This window comes from Leiobunum rupestre, chromosome 5 (genome assembly GCF_980474605.1).
Source record: "Leiobunum rupestre chromosome 5, qqLeiRupe1.1.hap1, whole genome shotgun sequence".
NCBI classification, from domain to species: Eukaryota; Metazoa; Arthropoda; class Arachnida; order Opiliones; family Sclerosomatidae; genus Leiobunum; species Leiobunum rupestre.
Window position 1 is genome coordinate 24,748,641 of NC_143388.1, and position 21,886 is coordinate 24,770,526.

A 21,886-nucleotide genomic window follows, 5' to 3' on the forward strand; every position below is an offset into this window, starting at 1 on the left:
TCTCGTTGCGACGTGACGTCACGAGAAAAAGATTCGGGCGGGTGGAGGGGGGCCACTATAAACACCGAGGACCGCCAAGGTTCCCTCTTCATTTCCCAATCTACCGGTCAATGTCAAGGTCTCGCGCCTGCCTGCCGTTGTGCTGCCCAACATTCCACTAAGTGGTCAGCGCGCTCTACCGTTTTTAAATTCAAGTTATGTCCACGCCGTTTGTCCAGTTTGGCGTTTAATAACGAATATTATATAGTTTTAATATTTCATATATTAATTTAATTTTTATTAGTAATTTAGTTTTAATATTTAATATATTTTAATTTGCAAAACAAGAAAGTGCCACTGTATTTGGAGTGATTTTATCATTTTTTTGGATTGATTCTATTAAGTGACGTTGTGCGCGGTTTGAAACAGGTAAATACGAATTTTATTATTAAGCTTCTCTATGTACGATTTAAGAATTTATATAAAGTCGTGAGTCCTACTGTACAATAGATTTAGTAATGTTTAGTTTATTTTACCACTCTCAGAAATCTATGTGGTTGGTCAAGTTGATGATATTTTTTGGCAAGAAATGTAAGATTACTCGAAATCTCTCGCGTTTTTACAACCGGAAGTAAAAACGACTGCAGTCAATTTTTTTCAAGATTTGTAAGATTTCTTCCGTGGTAGTTTATAACAAGAATTTATTAAAAATAATTAAATTAAAAAATTATCATGAAAAATTTCGATTTGATTCTCATAAACTTTGCTGGAAAAAATTTCAAAATTTATATTTAAAAGAGTATTTTTATATGTCTCTACTAAGTTTCTTTATTCAAATTAACCGTAAGTGTTCATGCTCTAAGATTTTTTCCATACAAGAAGTTGTTCTTAAAATAAGTTGTTAACTTTCTTGTTAACTTTTCGTACCAAATACATTCTGAATTCTAATTGACATATTTATAATTTTTATACTATCTCCTTATACTAAAATCTTTCATTTATTAATATATTAATTATATAATGTATATTTCATTTTGAATATTTTTAAATTTGTTAGACCTATCGAACCATATCATTAATATTAAAATATCAAAATATTAAATATAATAGCAAAGTCATTTAATTAATATTTCATGTTAAATTTTTATAATTAAAATAACATAATTTTGAGTGTAAAAGATTGACGAAAACCTGCAAATATATTGTTAAAACATATATACAGTTTGAAATATTATTTCTGGTTACATTTGCCAAAAAAATGAGGAAAATAAGTAATAATTATTTTGACCGGTTAAAATGGGGCCCTGATGAGAAAGCGGTCCTGTTTGTATTCGACCTGCGCGTCGCCATCTTACTTTTTGACCTTGTTAAGGCTGTGGAAACTTATTGGTCAACGGCCAACTTTAAATCACTTCCTTATACTTTCCCATCTTTGAGAGAGTTTACCAAAATATACCAATTTCACTCAAATAGCATAAAATCCGCAACAAGTCTTATATATAAAAAAATATCGACGATAATAAGAATTTAATGAAGAACGAGTTCTTGAAAAAAAACTCCTAACAGAGAGCGAAATTATAAAGAAAAATTATAAAACGAATTTCTTCGCTTCAATGGATTTTCAATGTCATTAACGGTAACAAAAATTGGTAAATTTCCGAGAACGTAAAAAGCAAATCGATAAAAAATAATTTTATTACTCGATTTAATCCTCTTAATTCTGGCGTTCTAATGCCACGAAAACAGTCGTAAAACAGAGCAAGGACAGCCACGATTACAGATTAGTTAAGAAGACTCGTTTCGAAATACGCGGAAGGGATTTGATACTTAAGTAGTAAATTAAAAGTCGCCTGTTATTTTAAAGAGTTCAAAAGCTCGTACATTCCGGAAGGTAGACCAAATGGAATAATTTACAGTTGAGGAATTTCGAAGAGGGAAGAGTCAATTTGATTTCGATTATCTTCGTTTTATATCGCAGGATGCGGTTTCATTCGACTTTCCCCATAAATAAGGGAAATACTCTTAAAATCGTCTGAAGTCGAAAAAATATTTTAAAATCTCTTACCTAAAAATAGCATCTGAAATATATAATATTTTTTATAAGATGTACAGAATTCTTGTTCCTAAGAATGTAATTTTATAAATGTAGTAGATAATTTTTACACCATTTAGAAAACTATGTTTGAAAATTTCATTTCCGTTTCCGGTATGATTTGTACCGCAAAAAGACTTTAATGAAATAATAATGGGAACCACAATAATTTCAAGGGCTAGATTTCACTAATAATTTTATAATAATAGTCAATAATAATCAGCTAGGCTAATACCCAAGGCAACACCTTAGGCTTAATTCATCAAGCGGCTTTTAAGAAGGGAAATCTTTTTAAATTAACGCCCAATTAAGAAAGTTCGTATTAAAAACCAATTTAGGTACCTTAGCCCTGGCTTGCACGTTTTATTGTAGGGCCTTAAAAGAGAGGTTAAGGACACTCTAGAATACGCGTACGGATAATAAAACATGTTTCTTCGCAGAATGGAGGTAATTTTCAATGGGTGCGAATTTATCACCAAACGGCGGAAGCATACACCGCATCACGGCTAAATATTTCTGCTTGTATTACTCCGCCTTATGATGTAAAATATAAAATCTACACAGCATAAATTATTTTTTTCCGGATGTCATAGCGTCGGGGTGTATTTCGCCACACACTGTTATTTTTGAATAAAATTAGCTTCTCTCGTAAGCGATATTTTATAAACTTCCACTACTATTAATTAATGCTACAATTCTTATAAGTTCAAATTATGATAATTTTCAGGTTTATTTCCAATAATTTAAATTAAGATCATTATAAAGTTAATTTCCAAATATTTCAAATTACTATCTTCATAAAGTTCAATTCCAACAATTTCAGATGACTATCTTCATAAAGTTCAATTCCAACAATTTCAAATTACTATCTTCATAAAGTTCAATTCCAACAATTATGAAAATTTTATAACCTGATAATTTTAAATTATTAAAATTTTATATCCTGATAATTTTAAATTATTAAAATTTTATATCCTGATAATTTTAAATTATTAAAATTTTATATCCTGATAATTTTAAATTATTAAAATTTTATATCCTGATAATTTTAAATTTCAATTCCAATAAGTTTAAATTATGATAATTTACCATTTCAAATTATGATGCTTTCTAAATAACAAAAATTTACAATTTCAAATTATGATGCTTTCTAAATAACAAAAATTTACAATTTCAAATTATGATACTTTCTAAATTAAAAAAAATTACAATTTCAAGAATTAATTAAAAACTTTACTATAATAATTCCATTTACCAACGCTCATCGTTATAAATTTATTATATAAAACAATATGAAAAATTTAAATTTGATAAAGCGTATTTTCTTTTCGCAAATTGTCCAGACTCAGTTAATTTTCCTTTTCAAGCTTTTAAGATTCTGTTAACAAAAACATCCACAACGTTTAAAATATTCTCCAAGTTGGGTGTGAATCCGACGAGTTGGTAAAACAGTATCAAAATCGTGACCGTGTAATTAAATGTTTGTGGCTGTTGTCGGTAAGAACGAAGCAGATTTCTGGGAGAATACGTGTTAGGGAGGCCATCACGGCGACTGTCGTCCAATGAACAGCACCCGTCCCATTGGCTACGGACCGGGAGGGGAACCACGTGACCGTAACAAAGACAACCCGTGACCAGCGCCGATTATCCCAACCTCAGCTACTTCCCCCATAGTGCCCCCCCCCCACATCTTCGAGATCGAGCAAGAAGTGCAAAATATTTCTTCCGAAAATCAGAAAGTTGAAAAGCCGCAAAGGGTGACATTCAACACACGAAGCCGCGATTCCAGCGAAGCGAAAAACACCCAAAGTACCCAGTGGCGTCACCCCATAGCGCCCTTCGTTAGTCGGGGAAATGACTTTACCCTCCGCCCGCTTTTCGCCTTTAATTGTCAGGTTAGGGTTGGAGGAAATGACGACGCGCGAGCCGGCGTGAGAAAGTCGTCAACTTTGAAATCGGGCCGGCGCCGACAAATCAAGAGACACTGTTCCAAGCCCTACTTAATATTAGTTACTACTGTTTTTTATTATTACTATTAGAGGGTAATTTACATTATATTTACCGTTTTCGATTGAACTGGCTGCTATAACCATTTCGGGGTCTTCCGGTTATTAGAATATTAATTTGTACGATATTCAAATTGATTTTATAATTTTAGCTACTGTATATCACCTTACTGTCTCATTGTTATTTCAGGGTCTTCCAATATCAAATTCCAATTTGATACCTCAGTGCAAATATAGCTAAAGGGTCGCGAAAAATTAATATTAAATCATTATTAATATTAATTAATTATTAATATTAATAAAATTAGAATTTTTTAATATTAATTAATTAATTATTAATAGTAATAAAATTAGAATTTTTTAATATTAATTAATTATTAATATTAATAAAATTAGGATTTTTAATATTAATTAATTAATTATTAATATTAATAAAATTAGAAAAATCTTATTATTAATTAATTGTTAATATTAATAAAATTAGAAAAATCTTAATATTAATTAATTATTAATATTAATAAAATTAGAAAATCTTATTATTAATTAATTGTTAATATTAATAAAATTAGAAAAATCTTATTCTTAATTAATTGTTAATATTAATAAAATTAGAAAAATATTAATATTAATTAATTATTAATATTAATAAAATAATAATTTTTTAATATTAATTAATTAATTAATATTAATAAAATAAGAATTTTTTAATATTAATTAATTAATTAATATTAATAAAATAAGAATTTTTTAATATTAATTAATTAATATTAATAAAATAAGAATTTTTTAATATTAATTAATTAATTAATATTAATAAAATAATAATTTTTTAATATTAATTAATTAATTAATTATTAATATTAATAAAATTAGAAAATCCTTCAGTGAAAAATTATTATAAATTCCATAGACTAGGGTTTCCAGAATGAAATCTGTCTATATAACATCGTAAGCTAATATGCAGCCCTGTATTTTGAAAATATTCTGTATTCAAAATTATATCATTGAATATTTTAAATTTTTGTAGCAAAATCTTGAAGAAAAAATCCTATCGCAAATTCCTTTATTTTAAGTATATTTAAACAAATTTAGTCTAAGATACGTTATTTTTACAAAAGAGCTTTGACTTATAATTAAAATATGGTAAATCTTGTAAAAAAATATAAAATTAATTAAGCCCATGGTATCGATTATGATATCGATTATTAATCATTTAAATAGTCAATTTAAAGGGAGAATACCATGTTTGAAATAATAGGGTTAAATATTGTGGGGGCGTTGACTTAATTTAAAATCCCCATTTCACCCTCAATCGAATCTGAACTTTAAATATTGCGATAGGAGTTTACGCTTTGGTTGAATCATCTTCTACTAAGCAAGGATTAATCGATCAACAGCGCTCCTACCGGCAAAAACATGAACGTCCTACTTTATACTCCCTTCTTTTGTTATCTTGTAGATGAAAATTAAATTACTTTTGGGAAACTGTACATTTTGTAAGTTGTCTTTAAATAATACACATTTATGATAAACCAATATCAAAAGATATTTAATTCATTTAACGAGCTGAAATATGTGAAAATAAACTGGTTATTGTAAAGTGAGATATAAATTTTCCAAAAAATATTTAATATTCAAGTTGATTAATTTATAGTTTAAAATTTATTTATTGGTTTTATTCTTTATTCATTATTTTTTAGTTTCATATTACACTTAAAGGGAATATAACCTCAGGTTTTAGGTGTGGAACACCAAACTTCGACCATTTCCCGCTCCCACCTATGACTTTAGATATTTTTGGCGCTGTTTAGTGACTTCCCGCCAAAATTGCTTACATAAAAAGCATAAAAAACATAAAAAACGACTTGAGGTTATATTCCCTTTAACATACGTATTTTAAATACACGAAAAGGGATAAAAAAGCTAAATCCTAAACAAATTTAAAGAAATTTAAAATCTTACAAATAGCTCGTACCGATATGTCTTCGAGCAAACATAAAGACGCGAATTCAGACCAAATATAGATCTTCGAGTGAAAAACAAAAAAATATTAAATAAAATAAAATAACCAGAAATTCCAACGGTAGACCGGGAAATCTGGCTTACGACTGTTACACCGAAAAGAGAAACTAAGCCTAAACAATAAAAATTTCATACATATTTACAACGCGCTTAAGATATTTCTTAGTAGGTTTCTTCAGAAAAATTATAATACTTAGTTGAAAATTAAAATGAAGAAAAAGCCGCAGGATCCGAAAACGCAACAGCTTAGGGTTTTATCATTACACTTATAAACATTTATGGTGACACTGTAGGGTGTTTATTCCCTGGGGACTATAGAACGCCTACTTTATATTTGGCTAACAAAGAAAAAGTAGCATTTAAAATCTGCGCAATCAACCCTTTTCTCTCGAGGCCAGTATTTCACGGCGACCGAGAATTTTTTCGTGTTTATTAAAAGGAGTACGTTGAACCCTCTCATTTGGCTTTGATGACATACGGGACATCGCGTTTCACGCCAATTTAAAGCGAAACTAATTGATATTTAAACATACCTTGCGTAAATGGGTGACCAAAGGCTATCGATTCTAGCTATTAAACACGCAAACGGGATAACCAGTTTATCTAGATCTTCTCTAGCAATTACATACTTGTATTGTCTACGATATCTGTTTTGGTTTGAACCACCGCAAACACCTCAGAAAAGTTTGAAATACAGGGAAAAAAAACATTTTTTAAATTTGGAAAATGATTTTTATCATTTATATTTATAAGTTAAATGTCGAAAAAATATTTCAAAGCGAATGAAAACTAACAAACAAACAACGTTCAAATAGTTATTATTTTAAGACAGCAAGGTTTAAATTTATTTTATTTTATTATTTTTTATAATTGACACTGAAATGGAAATGTTTTGCAGTATTTAATTGTATTTGGTAGTTAAAAGTAATATTTTCATTTTAATTAATTTTACTCAATTTTAGAAAGGATTTATATAGATTTTTAATAAAATCTTATGTAAAGTCTATAGAATTTCTATCCGGGAGAGCGCCCTATAAATATTTCTATAGTAAAGATCTTGACTTTTCAATTTCTATATAATAATGACCCAAATGTCTATAGAATTTATTGATTATTTTATTTTAGGATCATTGATTTTCTATAGAACTCTTAATAAGTGCATAGAATATATCCTAGAATTTTTATATCCTAGACAGTGCTCTAAAAATATTTCTAAAGAAAGGACTTTTCAATATCTATAGAAGAATGATCCACATTCCTATAGACATTATATAGATTATTCTTCTTAGTTCTATAGTTTTATATAGAATATTTTCTAAATACTTTCAAAGAAATCTTGTAAAAGTGCCTAATGACTACAACATTTCTGTATCCTAGAGAGGGCTCTATAAATATTTCTATGGAAAAAACGTTTACTTTGCAATTTCTATGTAATAATGAATTAAGTTTCAATAGAAATTAATTAGATAATTTCGCGAAGTTCTATAGATTTTCTATAGATGTTTTTCTAAATAAAATTTATACTTTCAAAAGAATCTTATAAAAGTACGTAGAATTTCTTAGAATTTATGTATCCTCAGAATGCTCTATAGAAAGAGTTTGACTTTACAACATCTATAGAATAATTACATATATCTCTATAGAATTATGACATAACGTTTTGTAAAATATTGACATAACTCTCTGTAGCATAATGACAAATCTATATAAAATAATGACATAAATCTCTATAAAATAATGACACCAACCTTTATAGAATAATGACACTAATCTCAATAGAACAATCACATACATCTCTATAGAAATTATATAGATTTTTCCGATTTGTAATATAGGTTTCCTATAGAATTTTGTTTTTCTAAAAGGCAAGTAAGGCTGTAGTTGTGGCAGCTTGACGTTTCCCCTTTAAGAAAAACGGGGTGTTTCTTGCAGAAAGCGGAACTTTATCAGGAATTGGGCCGGAAGAGAGATGAAGGGTATATGTTGAAAAATGTTACCAAAATAAAAAAGTATTTCTTTTCGCTTACCACTAGAGGGAGTTGACTCTTTAAAAAAGGGCCCTATCAAAGTAGACTCCCTCGGAATCCGTGCACGCGGCCAGGTCAACGTGTCTTCGGCCGCCCAGCGCAAGAGGGGGAAGGAGATAAATAATCCATATTTCAACGGATAATATCACAATGGAGGATATAAACGCCACCGCGTACATATAAAAAGAGAACTAACTGCAAAAAATGCATTACCAAATTGGAAACGAAGATTCCATGACGATATACTCCTAGAGAGAAGTTCTGCGCCTCGAAATAACCTTCTCCGTTTATGGGTTGCGTCTTCCATATTTTCAGAAGCGAACCTTTTCTCATTTGATTTTTAAAAACGCTTTTTGCGTCACCCTTCTTACTCTGAAAATTTCAGACTCAATGAGTTATTGAATCTATGAACTGGTAAAATTATCGGAGTCGAAGAATTTCTTAAATTTTCAGTTGATGAATTGATAAAGATATCGGGGTTGATGAATTGATATAATTATCAGAGTGGATGAATTTATTAAATTATCGGGGTTGATGAATTTATAAAATTATCAGAGTTGGTGAAATTATAAAATTATCAGAGTTGGTGAAATTATAAAATTATCAGATTCGATGAATTTATAAAATTATCAGAGTTGGCGAAATTATAAAATTATCAGATTCGATGAATTTATAAAATTATCAGAGTTGGCGAAATTATAAAATTATCAGATTCGATGAATTTATAAAATTATCAGAGTTGGTGAAATTATAAAATTATCGGATTCGATGAATTTATAAAATTATCAGATTCGATGAATTTATAAAATTATCAGAGTTGTTGAAATTATAAAATTATCAGATTCGACGAATTTATAAAATTATCAGATTCTACGAATTCATAAAATTATCGCAGTTGGTGAATTGATATAATTATCAGAGTGGATACATTTATAAAATTATCAGAGTTGACGAAATTATAAGATTATCAGAGTTGATGAATTTATAAAATTATCAGATTCGGTGAATTTATAAAATTATCAGATTCGATGAATTTATAAAATTATCGGTGTCAATGAACTGGTTAAATTCTCAGAGTCGATGAACTGGTGAAATTAACAGAATTGAAAATCATGGAAATTAACAGACTGGAATATTAATGAAATTATTAATCTAAAACATTTGTTAAATTCTCAGACACGAAAATTTCTTAAATCTTCAGACTTATGAACTAATACAATAGACAGACCCATGATGAAAGTTGGGGGACCGAAAATTAACATTTTTACCTGGCAACTCAGCATTTGGACGGAACATCCGTTTCCTTACTTCCGCCTGTATATTTCAATGGCGGTCACGTGGTTCAAAACGTCACAAACAGGATGTTCCGTCCAAAATTCTCACTAAAGCCTCGTCTGCGGTCCCTCTTTTGTTATGGGTCAATTATCAGATGGTACGATTTATTTTCGTTTATAAATACGTGTTTTACCTCTCTTAAAGGGGAATTGTCACCAAAACCAAAGTTTACGAGGTTTTTTACAGAATGATAGAAAATATATTAATGATGGGTCCAAGAAATTTTATAGTTATTGGGAAAGTATTTAAAAAGTGACGCTACTTTTTACGCAACCTGCATCAAACGTCTCCAAAAATTTCAGAAATCGCGATTTAACCTACGTGCAGCGCCAAAAGAATGAAGCGGCAAAAATTTGAGAAAGGGCGGCTTGTAAGGCATTTTAAAAACACGATAAACTACAATCTACGAATATAACTCGGTTGAAAAGCCAAGGAGAATGTCATAGCAGACGACAGTTCCGACCAAAAAATGATAAAACCGGGGAAAATAATATTTCGTCCACGAGATGGCGCTGCAGGTAGGTTCAACCATAGAAACAAAAATGAGACTAGAAGCACGATTACATTGCGGTGAGATGTACGTGTTAGAAGGCTGTCATGAGAGTGGAATCGCCAGCATCCTTTGTGTGAGCACGCCATCTATTTAAACAAAAATAAAATTTCAATCTTTTTACTAGATGGCGCACTCCTGGGTGGATTAGTAGCGATTCCACTCTCATGGCAGCCTTCTAGCTTGCCCATTTTCCTTGAGATAACAGATAGAGCAGTGGTTCTAATCTCATTTATATTTCTATGGGTTCAACCAAGTGGTTTGAGACTCTCAAGTCGGGGGGGATAAAACACGAAATTTGGTTGCTTATAATAAATCAAATACTGGAAACATTAACATGAAATTTTTTGTATAACCATTTTCGGACGTCCTCTATCCATTTAAATGGTTTTCAACCAATTTTAGGGTGGTGACCATTCCCCTTTAATCTTAATTACTGTACGATAGTCTCATCTGCCCCTTCGTCGAAGTAAGCTCTAGGTGACCTTGAGAGCGTACACGCCAAACACGCAGGACCCGAAACCGTTACAGGAAGTATGGTACGCCATCCCAGTAACGTTATTCCAAGGATCCTATATGTTAGGATCCTTGGTTATTCTAAAACATTCATTTAGCAGGAAGGTAAAGCTTTTGTCTGTACCCACTCCTAGGAGGATTCCCACTCGTGGCGTGTAAGTCTAGAGACTAGAGCTTAGTAGGAAATCTTGCAGCAGGATGGGATAATTTGGAATTTTCTACTGCATCCTAGACTGTGGCGCTACGAGTGCGTACTAACTGAAGCTTTATTATGTACAATCCCCAAAATTCATAAACAATTTTTTAAATAAATAGCATAAGGACGTTTGTTTTGAAAGCCTTCGTTTCGACCTTGGAAGGTCTTTTGAAATAACATTTTAAAACTCTCTTAAAATAAAATAGTGAAAACCTTTACCATGAAAAATATTTCGCACCAAATTTTAAGTCATAACAAACCTTAAATTATAATCAAAACTATAAATATTTCTTTTAATAACACTAATTTTGGTATTTTTAGCTCTAATGTTTTACATCTCAAAAACGTAATTTAAAATCTAAAAACTATTTTTTTGAAAAAGATAGCAGGCATTACCGCGCGACTGATAAATCATGGGAAACTTCTAAATAACACTAATTTCAAACCGGTTTAGCCGACACAATAGAGCGAATTTATCTGAAAGGGCAACACTTTGCTGGCGAAAATATTAAAAAATAAACGAATGATTTAAAATTATTCGCGCGGAACCAAACTGAAGACCGACAAAAAAGGACCACTCCAAAAAGTCAGCTAGCCTGGAATTAAGATTTTGCTCAACAAAAAGGCCCTCGTATTTTCCCCCAAAAATTGCCATTATTACCGAGCGGTTAAGTTCAAGGCGGGAAATAGGTATAGACTATACCTAAAAACTTCCTATAATTTCTTCACGTTATTTATAAAAAAATAAAACGATGAAAAGAAGGCAAATTCAAGAGTTCCTAGTCGGTTCAATGAATGCTATTAAGTTTATTTTCATTTTTGTTATTTTTTTTACATGAAAGTAACTGCGTATGGCGGCAATTGTCTCTACGTAAATTTAGGTTTTTGGAATTTATTCGACCGTAACACCGATCGAACTTTTTTTAAAGTCTTTATACGTTTTCATTAATAAGACAGTCGGATTTTTTTAAATCCATCGGAATTCTAAATTATAATGCCAAAATGTTACCTTTTCTTTCGCGAATAAAATAAAATAGGAAATTAAATAACAAAAAATAATATTAAAAATTATGTGAAGATTTAAAATTAGAATATGAAAAAATATTATCAAATTTTATCAATTAAATTTTTTATCGAAATATGAATAGGAGATTTTTGAATATTTCCGGATGTCTAACTTCACTAACTTAAAAAAAAAATAAAAAAATATATATATTATTTTTTCTCCGACCAAAAATCTGCAATTAAATACTGCTAAAATAAGAAATTTGCGAAACAACGACCTCACAATTTATGGACTGTGTTATTCCGTTTAAATAACTTACATTGTTAGTGAAATCAACGGGTTGCAATCTAATTATGTTGTAGTTTGTAGAAATTCGTAATTCGATTTGTGAGTAATAATATTAAACATATTGTGAGGTCTATTTGTGTTAAGCAAAAATTAAATGATTTACTTTGTCATTTAAGTGACACGGATGTTCATTTCATATTTCACCCCTAGATATTCATATACCTACTATACAAAATAACTTGATGTACATTTACAAGTTACAAGTTTAAAAGTTTGATCAAGCATAAAGCGTCCAATAAAATTAAATTAAAAAATACGGTTTGGTTTTCAAAAATTACATTCTTGGCTTTAATAGGTGGTTTCTTTTCGCTTGTTCCGTGGTTTCGGAATAGGGCAAAAAGAGTAAGGCTGTGACGTCATTTTACTCCGATTCTGTGGTGGCGAATAGTTTGAGTCGGAGTAAAAACGTTTTTCCAAAAAGGCTGCCTGTGGCTTTTTTAGCGGATAAATTCTGGCTAGCAGACGACAAAATCCGATTTACTCCTTTCCAGAAAGAGTAAAAATAGTAGCCCTAATACTCCGGAACAAGCGAATAATTTATGGGGTGGAGTAATTCTCATACCCGGAACAGGCGAAAAAAAAACGTTTGGGGGAAAAAAGAGTACACTTTTAAGCCCAGTTCACACTATACAATTAATTGGGCCACTTAATTGAAACCAACTAATTGTAAGCAAGAAAAATGTACAGTGTGATCAGAAAAAAGTTGGAACAATGGTTACAATTTTTCTGTTCACACTATTAAATTTTCTTGCTTACAATTAGTTGGTTTCAATTAAGTGGCCCAATTAATTGTATAGTGTGAACTGGGCTTAAGTCCGAGAAGAGGTGAAAAGAAACCACCTATTATACCACGAACATTGGCAAACACCACGTCATATAGTTTTTAAGAAACGTGAAGATAAACACTGCATTTATCTTATGTAACGATGTATTACAATCCTAGGAGCACAAGAACCCAGAAGTAATGGAAACATGCAGATGGATTCTTTGGATACTCGCTTGCTTCATAGCACTGACCAATGGTAACTATATCCCACTTATTTAAACTTCCAAACCAAAGTTGTTAATTCGAAAGCGTTGCTCTTACTACAGCCAAAGTGACCTTCGAGAAAATGACCAACATGGATTATACGGGCACGACATACTACAGCGTACGTAACCTGTCCTTGTACGAGTGCCAGGGATGGTGCAAGGACGAGGCCGATTGCGTCTCGGCCGTCTTCTCCTTCGTCGTCAACCCCTTGACCCCCGTCCAAGAGACCACTTGTCTGCTACAGAATGAAACGCAGGCGCGTAAGCCCTCCGCCGTTCCCCAAAAAGGAATCAATATGTTCTTCCTCACCAAGCTTCATCTGCGGACAGGTATGGATATCACATAATCACTCAGCTATTACGTTACATATCAGGGGTGTAGGAACGTTCTAGAAGTTGGAGGGGTCTGGAGAATGGTTTTGAATTTTTAATGGAGTGTAGCTTCTCCGAATGCATGTGTAAATTGGCGGGAAAAGACTGAAATTTAAACAGTTGAGGTTCTATAAACTTTATAAATGAGAATTTGAGCCTTTTGAAGATTTCAACTGAACAAAACGTTGGAGGGGGCAATAACACCCCCCCGTTCCTACACCCCTGTTTCATATGATCATGATCATTTTCTTGAGAGGTTAGCTCACGGGGATACCTCTGCCTTATAACGAACTGCAACGTTTTAGTCACAAGAATAGTTTAATTCTGGTGGGTGGAGTATACTTTTTCTGTCCCAAAATAATTTGTTTTATTTAAGTTCTTAAATTTAGTTTGGGGTACTTTGTATAGATGGCGCTAAGTGGCACAGTTAAACTTTTACGAGGCCTGAAACTTACGAATGAGTTGAGCAAAAAGACAAAGTAGTTATATTTAAGGCCTAAAATAATTTGTTTCATTTAAGTTCTTAAATGTAGTTTGGGGTAATTGGTATAGATGGCGCAAAACGGCACAGTTAAACTTTTACGAGGCCTGAAACTGACGAATGAGTTGCGCAAAAAACCGGCAGTGCGCTGATCTCTCCATAAAACGATTTGGATATAATAATGGCAATGATATAAAACTAAATACGTCATCCTTATTTTTCCAGAGGCGATGTGCGACCGGTTATGGTCATTCGAGAGAGTTCCTAACCACATCATTCGCGGGATGGACAACGCCATCGTCTTCACCTCCAACAAGGAGGCCTGTTTGGCCGCCTGCCTCAACGAAGTCCGCTTCGTGTGCCGATCCGTCGAATTCAACTACGTCACTCTGCAATGCCACCTCAGTGAATACGACCGCAGATCGCACAGCGCCCACGTCACCCTAGTCGAAGCGCAAGGAGTGGATTATTTCGAAAACACTTGCTTGAGCCGTAAGTACAAGAATTGAAGAACGCCCATCATATCCGTGTATGGCAATGATCTGAATTATCCATTTTATTTTAGCGGACCAGTTGTGTCCGGAAGGCGAAACCAAGTCATACGCGCCCATCAACATCGGAATTCCGCAACACGCCGTCGCCCATTTCGTCGACTTGTATTACTATCCCGACAAGGCGTTCCTCGTAAGTACTTAAAAGTGTTTTAACGCTTTACGAATGGCGATGACGAGAAACGGCGCATTGCAGGTATCGAACAAGCCAGAATGTCTCCGTCAATGTAGTTTAGAGAACCAGTTCGTTTGCCGATCCATCTTGTACCGACCGGAACCACCACCGGCCAAATCCAGGTGCGAACTGTACCATCTCGACCATTTGGGGTATCCGGACGGCAGCGAAACATTCGGAACACCAAGCCCTATTCCTTTGTTGGACAGCGGAGAAACCCGAGGATTATACTTGGAGTCCATATGCGGAAGTCAGTATTAGGCTGGGGTTCATAGATAGAGATGGACACGAAAACGTCATCATCTATGAGCCTTACGAGAAACTGTTTTCTAAAATATACAGTTACTAACTGGCAGACATCTACCTTTTAACAGATGCTACCAGTCAACCTTCGTATTCCCCAAGACCATCGTCGCTACCAGTTATTGCTCAAGATCTCGAAGAACCCACACGCGGCCAACCTACAACTCCACCCAATTTGGTGACGCAACCCAAGGACCCCTCCTGCGATGACTACGGAGTCTGCTACGATGGTATAATTAAGATTAATTTTCAGATAACATTAGCGACTAACCGCAACCTATTCGCGCAGTTTCCATCCAATGTACGGACTCGAAAATCTTAGTGTACGTCAGGACCAACCGACCATTCCACGGTCGCATATACGCCTTGGGCCGCAGCGAAACGTGTAACAGTAATGTCCGAAATAGTCAGCAGTTCCGACTAGACATGTCCTTGAGTGGGCAAGACTGCAACACGCAGTCTGTGGTGGGTAATTCGTTCAACATCCTTCGGAAAGTGTATAATTGAACACTCGTTTCCTCCATTAGCAAAGCGGGGTGTACTCGAACACAATCGTCCTGCAGCACCACAACGTCGTTCTGACCAAAGCCGACAAAGTATACAACGTGAAATGCACGTACGAGACCACTTCGAAGAATGTCTCGTTCGGAATGATGCCAGTCAGGTATTACGAAGATGGTTGGCCCGACGCGGAACTCGCTTCTCGGTTCGCTTCCGCATAGCGATGCTTATTCATTCTATTGGATCCATTCCGTATCAGAGGTTCACTAACCGTTATTTTTCTCCAATTTCCACAGAGATCCGGACTTACTGCAAATCACGGCGTCACCCGAGGCTCCGGTTCCCAAGATCGTCATTTTATCCACGGATGGCAGAGAGGCCTCCACAGTCAGGATTGGAGATAAACTCACGTTCAGGATAGAAATACCAGCCACGAGTCAGTATTATCTCAAAATCATTCCTCTCTGTCTGATATTCTTCGCTTTTTCATCTAATTAATATTAATTTGATTAGCCCCGTACGGAATTTTCGCCAGGAGTTGCGTGGCCATGGCCAAAGACGCCCGAAGTACCTTCGAGATTATCGACGAACGAGGGTGAGTCGGAGATTACCTCTAGAGTCAAGAGGGGAAGCCAATCAGTGTCATCCCCCAGTTTATTGCGAAGGGCCCCGAAAAATAAATTGCCTGTTTCTTAATTGAACAGTCTATATAATCCTATTCTGTACACTTTCCACTATTCCGAACCCATTCTAGACACTCTTCACTATCCCGAACCCATTCTAGACACTCTTCACTCTCCCGAACCCCTTCTGGACACTCTTCACTATTCCGAGCCCATTCTGGACCTTCTTGACTATTCCGAACCCCTTCTTGACACTCTTCACTATCCCGTACCCATTCTGGATACTCTTCACTATCCCGAACCCATTATAGACACTCTTCACTATCCCGTACCCATTCTGGACACTCTTCACTATCCCGAACCCCTTCTAGACACTCTTCACTATCCCGAACCCATTCTGGACACTCTTCACTATCCCGAACCCATTATAGACACTCTTCACTATCCCGTACCCATTCTGGACATTCTTCACTATCCCGAACCCATTATAGACACTCTTCACTATCCCGTACCCATTCTGGACACTCTTCACTATCCCGAACCCATTCTGGACACTCTTCACTATCCCGAACCCATTATAGACACTCTTCACTATCCCGAACCCATTCTGGACACTCTTCACTATCCCGAACCCATTCTGGACACTCTTCACTATCCCGAACCCATTATAGACACTCTTCACTATCCCGTACCCATTCTGGACATTCTTCACTATCCCGAACCCATTATAGACACTCTTCACTATCCCGTACCCATTCTGGACACTCTTCACTATCCCGAACCCATTCTGGACACTCTTCACTATCCCGAACCCATTATAGACACTCTTCACTATCCCGAACCCATTCTGGACACTCTTCACTATCCCGAACCCATTCTGGACACTCTTCACTATCTCGAACCCATTATAGACACTCTTCACTATCCCGTACCCATTCTGGAAAACTCTTCACTATCCCGAACCCATTATAGACACTCTTCACTATCCCGTACCCATTCTGGACACTCTTCACTATCTCGAACCCATTATAGACACTCTTCACTATCCCGTACCCATTCTGGACACTCTTCACTATCCCGTACCCATTCTGGACACTCTTCACTATCCCGAACCCATTATAGACACTCTTCGCTATCCCGAACCCCTTCTGGACACTCTTCATTATCCCGAACCCCTTCTGGACACTCTTCACTATTCCGAGCCCATTCTGGACCTTCTTGACTATTCCGAACCCCTTCTAGACACTCTTCACTATTCCGAGCCCATTCTGGACCTTCTTGACTATTCCGAACCCCTTCTTGACACACTTCACTATCCCGTACCCATTCTGGACACTCTTCACTATCCCGAACCCATTCTTGACTATCCGAGACTGGTTCGAAACATCTATGACTACGGTGAACTCATTCTTTACATTCCTTACTGTCCACAACATATTCTTGATATTCCTGACTATCCTGAACCCATTCCTGACTATCCGGAACCCATTCTTGAAATTCTTAACTATTCCGAACCCATTCTTGACCTCCTTAACTATCCTGAACTGATTCCTGACATCCTTGACTATCGTGAATTCGTTCTTGACATCCTTTTCTATCCGGAACCCAATCTTGTATGCGCGACTATCCTGAAGTCACTATGGAAATCGCTAACTATCTGGATCCCATTCTCGACATCGATGACCTTTGAACTTGCATGAACCTAGCCTAACTGGGCATTCCAAGTATCTACATATATAGTTTTCGTTACTACTATCAAAATTTAGACGAGACTCGTACATGCAAGCTTTTATCTTCGAGTAAAGTTGGTTTCTAGTGAAGGTCACTCTTCCATGACACAATCGACTGGTGGATTAAATCAACATAACGTTTTATAAGCCAAACCCGTCAGCACGCGCGATAAATGAATTCGAAAGAGTGACTCGAGTTATAAAAACCAAAAGCGAATCGATTATTTGTGATTAGAAATAGTTTGAGCTCTTCCAATACGTAATATATGGCTAATCTTTTATTTATTGTCTGATAGATGCCCGGTGGACGCCAACCTGTTCCCTCATTTCAACCAGATCAATAACGGACTGGAGAGCAACTATGACGCTTTCCGCTTCACGGAGTCCTACGGGGTCATCTTCCAGTGCAATGTCAAATACTGCGTTGGCAAATGCGAACCGGTCAGTACCCTCTTGCGCCCGCAGTTGGCCCTCCGAGCTCGTATCGGAAACCGATAATAATAATTAGTGACCAGGCTAATATATGACTCTCTCTCTATCCTCGAACGGCCTCAACTCGATTGAAAATCGATTCAATTGATTAACAAACAAAGAAAAGTATTTTCAAATATAATTAGGAGTTGGTTTCAACTTCGGTAATTCTAAGGTTAATTTGAATAGACCGATTCAAAAATTACTTACAGGGAAAGAAACCATTAGCGGTTCGATTTTAATGCTTATATTTATACTAGATGGCGCCACGTTTCGGTGATAAAGGAATAAATACTTATAATGCCAATTTATTACAAATAAAACAATAATTAACATTACTTTAAACGGTTTTTTTGTGAGAACTATTAATAAATGGTCAACCCAGGAAAAGATTTTAAACCAAAGAAACATTGAAAAAAGTAATAATGCTCAGGGTTTTAATAAAATTTCTAAGAATTCAGACTGGTGGCGTCATCTGGTAAGACTTCGGGTATTTAAAAATCGGTCTCTTATGGCGTAACCCCGGCAAAAGGTTCTTCTCCTTTGTTCAATCGTAGAATCATAGTTTTAAATATATTAAGAGTTATTTCTTCGACTATCTAATTCGGCGAAAAATTATTAAGAAGTTAACTGATTTTATCTAAAAAAATATTAAAATTTAAAAAATGTATATTATTCCGAGCTAAGTTTGCCATATTTGAATTCAGATTTATGCGTTCTGTGTCTTGACTTTTGAAAAATAGGTAACGTGCGGGACGTCAATGGAAAGGTCATGGGGTCGACGGAGGAGGTCGTCGGGTCAGTCGCCCAAAGAGGATGATGAGATGACCCTCAGCAGGGAGATTCTGGTGCTGGACTTTGGGGACGAAATCGCCAGGGCCACCAAAGAAACGCCGCCATCCGCTAACAGTAAGTTCAATTCCTGATTTTATTAGACCAACTTTTTGGCAATCAATTTAAAGGTGTATAAATTTAAGCATAAGCCTATCATTAGGTCCCCATAAGTTAAGGTCTACCATAGGGACCCATGAGAACGGCGTTGTCCTGGATAGAAGAAAATTAACGCCCGGCGATAGGGCAGTAGCGACATCTTCTTTTTCAAAATTGATACACCTAAAATATTATCTTACTTGGTAGAGCAGCCACGCTCGGGTTGATAAATGCCACACAAAACGCGTCTAAATCTCAAATTTAAAAATAAACACATTGTGTTGTTCTGAGTTTAAAAACGTTCGCGCACAGCTTGCGCGCATTCATCATGCATTTTGCGAATTTTATTTCAGAAATGCATAGTTGAGGACGTAGCCACTAGGAGGTGTAGATTATGAATACCTACCTCTTAATAACGGGTTTGTGATCGTCAAAAATTTGGCCTAGACTTTTGCTTATGATAGGCTTATGATTTAAGTATTGGATTTTCTCAAATAATAGGACGTTTTCAATGAAAAATATTTTTTATTGCTTTTACGACTATGCGTTGATCTTCGTATTCCCTTTTGGACTATTTTAACTTTTGCAAATTAGATTCCATCAAGTGTGCAATTAAGGTACTTTCTTTAATGAGATCTTATACGCGGGAAATGACGTAAATTACGTCATTTCCAACTCTCGTTGGAAAGAACGCGTCATAAACTTTATAGACGAGGAACTGAAGTTAGTGAAGCGGATTTTGAAAACGGTGTTTTTATAAAATACGGGAGGTCACGTGTAAATGTGTTTGCACATAATCCCTAGGGGATTTTTGAGCATTAGTTTAACGTACCGTATCCGCCGCCGGTGTTACAAAGACACAAGACACGTCAATCGATTGAAAATATCATGCCCTAGTCGGCATTTGCGAGATCGGAATCCCCTCTGCGAGCGCTCCCCTCTCACGTTGTTTTTTGTTAAGTTAACATAGTGACGTCAAAAAAACCGTCAGCCACATCGTGTTAAGTGTTCCAAGTAGAAGTATGGATTCCAGATGCTCCCTAAAACAATTTCAAATACAGTGCTTAAAGCAAGTGTTGGATCTAGTGTAGTACGTGAATGGTACGGTAGATGTCGTTTTTGGCCAATGGATGCCAACCTAAGGGGTACCGAGCTCTTCAGTTTCCCCTTCCATAAAGACTTGTTTAGGTTAACGGTAATAGTGGGTGTAGGGAGCTGTTGGCTCGCGTGGCACGATGGGCTTGCCACCACCCTCCCACACGTTGTAACCCGGCCACCTGAATTAATGGCTTTAAAAGTCTCTTGATGACTTAGGCCTAAGGTGGTACCTTGGCTGATTATTATTACCCAGCTCGACGCACCCAACAAAACATTGATGATCCAGTGGGGGTAAAAATGGGGGTATAAAAACCAGAAGGACTACCTAAATTTTGCTTTACCCGTCAGAATTAAAATATGAATTTATTTTCACTTGATTTACGTGACTTGGGTCGATCACAATTTTTTTTAAATAAAATGGGATTGATGAATGATGAATTTATGATACGCCACATTCGCCATTATTTATGAATATTTGGGTTAATTTTTCACTAGTCAAAGTGACTAGTGAGCCCCCAGATTTCGATTAATTTTAGTAGTCAAATGCCGTGACTAAAGTCTTATTTCCAACCCTGGTTATAGCCTTGCTCACGGTATTTTGGTGAGTAGGTTGGCCGCTATAACGCGAGATCAAAGTTGGCCGTTGTTAAACTGAGAAATCGGCGGGTGATCAAATTTGAGACCTACGATAGGGGGCGATACTTTACGGGGTGTTTTTTGTGCCATAAGGAAAAGATCAGCCACTCGCTTTAATTAGGGAAAACAAATCTCTAATCCATGATTTTGTTTCCTTTGCAACGCGTAGCCTCATTCACGGTCCGGGAGTCGGTCAGTATCAACAACCAATGTGCCTCGCGTTCGTCCATCATGGCTCTGAGCGTCACCAGCGCCGCCCTGTTGGTCGTCTACATCTGCACGGTCGCCTATTTCGTGGCGCAGAAAAGATCCATCAAAGGAATTCATTAGGAGAAGCAACTCTCATTGTAGAAATTCAACTTTCACATTATTCAAGTCGTCTTCGAAGGCAGCTAAACCCACAATTCGACAGACACAAAAGACTCATGGACGTTTTAGTGTTTAATTTTTTTGACGCCAAGGCGCGCCGCTACGCGGTACTTTTCTCAGTTTTCATTGCCTTATTTATTTCTCATCATTAATTTATATTCACTCGAAAAGAAATGGAAATATTCGCGAAAAGTCGGTTACGCGGTTTTGGCTTCGGGGCGAGAATCGCTTATCTCCGTCTGGCTGAAATATTGAGGTTAGCATCGGGTCGATTTTACATCGAAGTTGACAATTTCATCGCCGGTGGTTTCGGCGGCCGTTTTTTACGACAATTGTACGGGTACTTTGGTTTGACCCTTCGCGACCCATTTGCAAAATGTCGTAACTACCAATTTTATTGTTATTACTCTCTGAATATTGTCGGAGTAAATTGTAATTTAGATTTCAACGTAAATTAATTTGTAGGAATTTCGGAGTTAAAAATTCAATGAAATGACACTGAAATACTTTTATGAGTTATTTGAAATTGCCCGAAAA

General features: G+C 35.4%; 1 protein-coding gene across 1 annotated transcript; it reads left to right on the forward strand.

Annotated features, from left to right (window-relative positions):
• The first annotated feature begins 307 nt into the window (after nucleotides 1-307).
• Nucleotides 308-21,506, forward strand: tyn (trynity). Its single transcript, XM_090175173.1, has 14 exons — nucleotides 308-408; nucleotides 13,021-13,099; nucleotides 13,170-13,439; nucleotides 14,188-14,454; nucleotides 14,528-14,646; nucleotides 14,710-14,938; nucleotides 15,063-15,221; nucleotides 15,281-15,456; nucleotides 15,519-15,655; nucleotides 15,789-15,928; nucleotides 16,006-16,087; nucleotides 18,142-18,286; nucleotides 19,060-19,225; nucleotides 21,150-21,506. Exons 2-14 carry the CDS (start codon nucleotides 13,042-13,044, stop codon nucleotides 21,308-21,310), a joined length of 2,109 nt encoding a protein of 702 aa, XP_090031299.1. The 5' UTR covers nucleotides 308-408; nucleotides 13,021-13,041; the 3' UTR covers nucleotides 21,311-21,506.
• Nucleotides 21,507-21,886: the final 380 nt, after the last annotated feature.

Bases quoted from the DNA above. Each gene is read 5' to 3' on its own strand.
- tyn (XM_090175173.1), top strand. From the start codon at position 13,042: ATGGAAACATGCAGATGGATTCTTTGGATACTCGCTTGCTTCATAGCA. The intron at 13,440-14,187 runs GTATGGATATCA...TTATTTTTCCAG, and splicing joins CAAGCTTCATCTGCGGACAG to AGGCGATGTGCGACCGGTTA. The intron at 15,222-15,280 runs GTATAATTAAGA...CTATTCGCGCAG, and splicing joins CTACGGAGTCTGCTACGATG to TTTCCATCCAATGTACGGAC.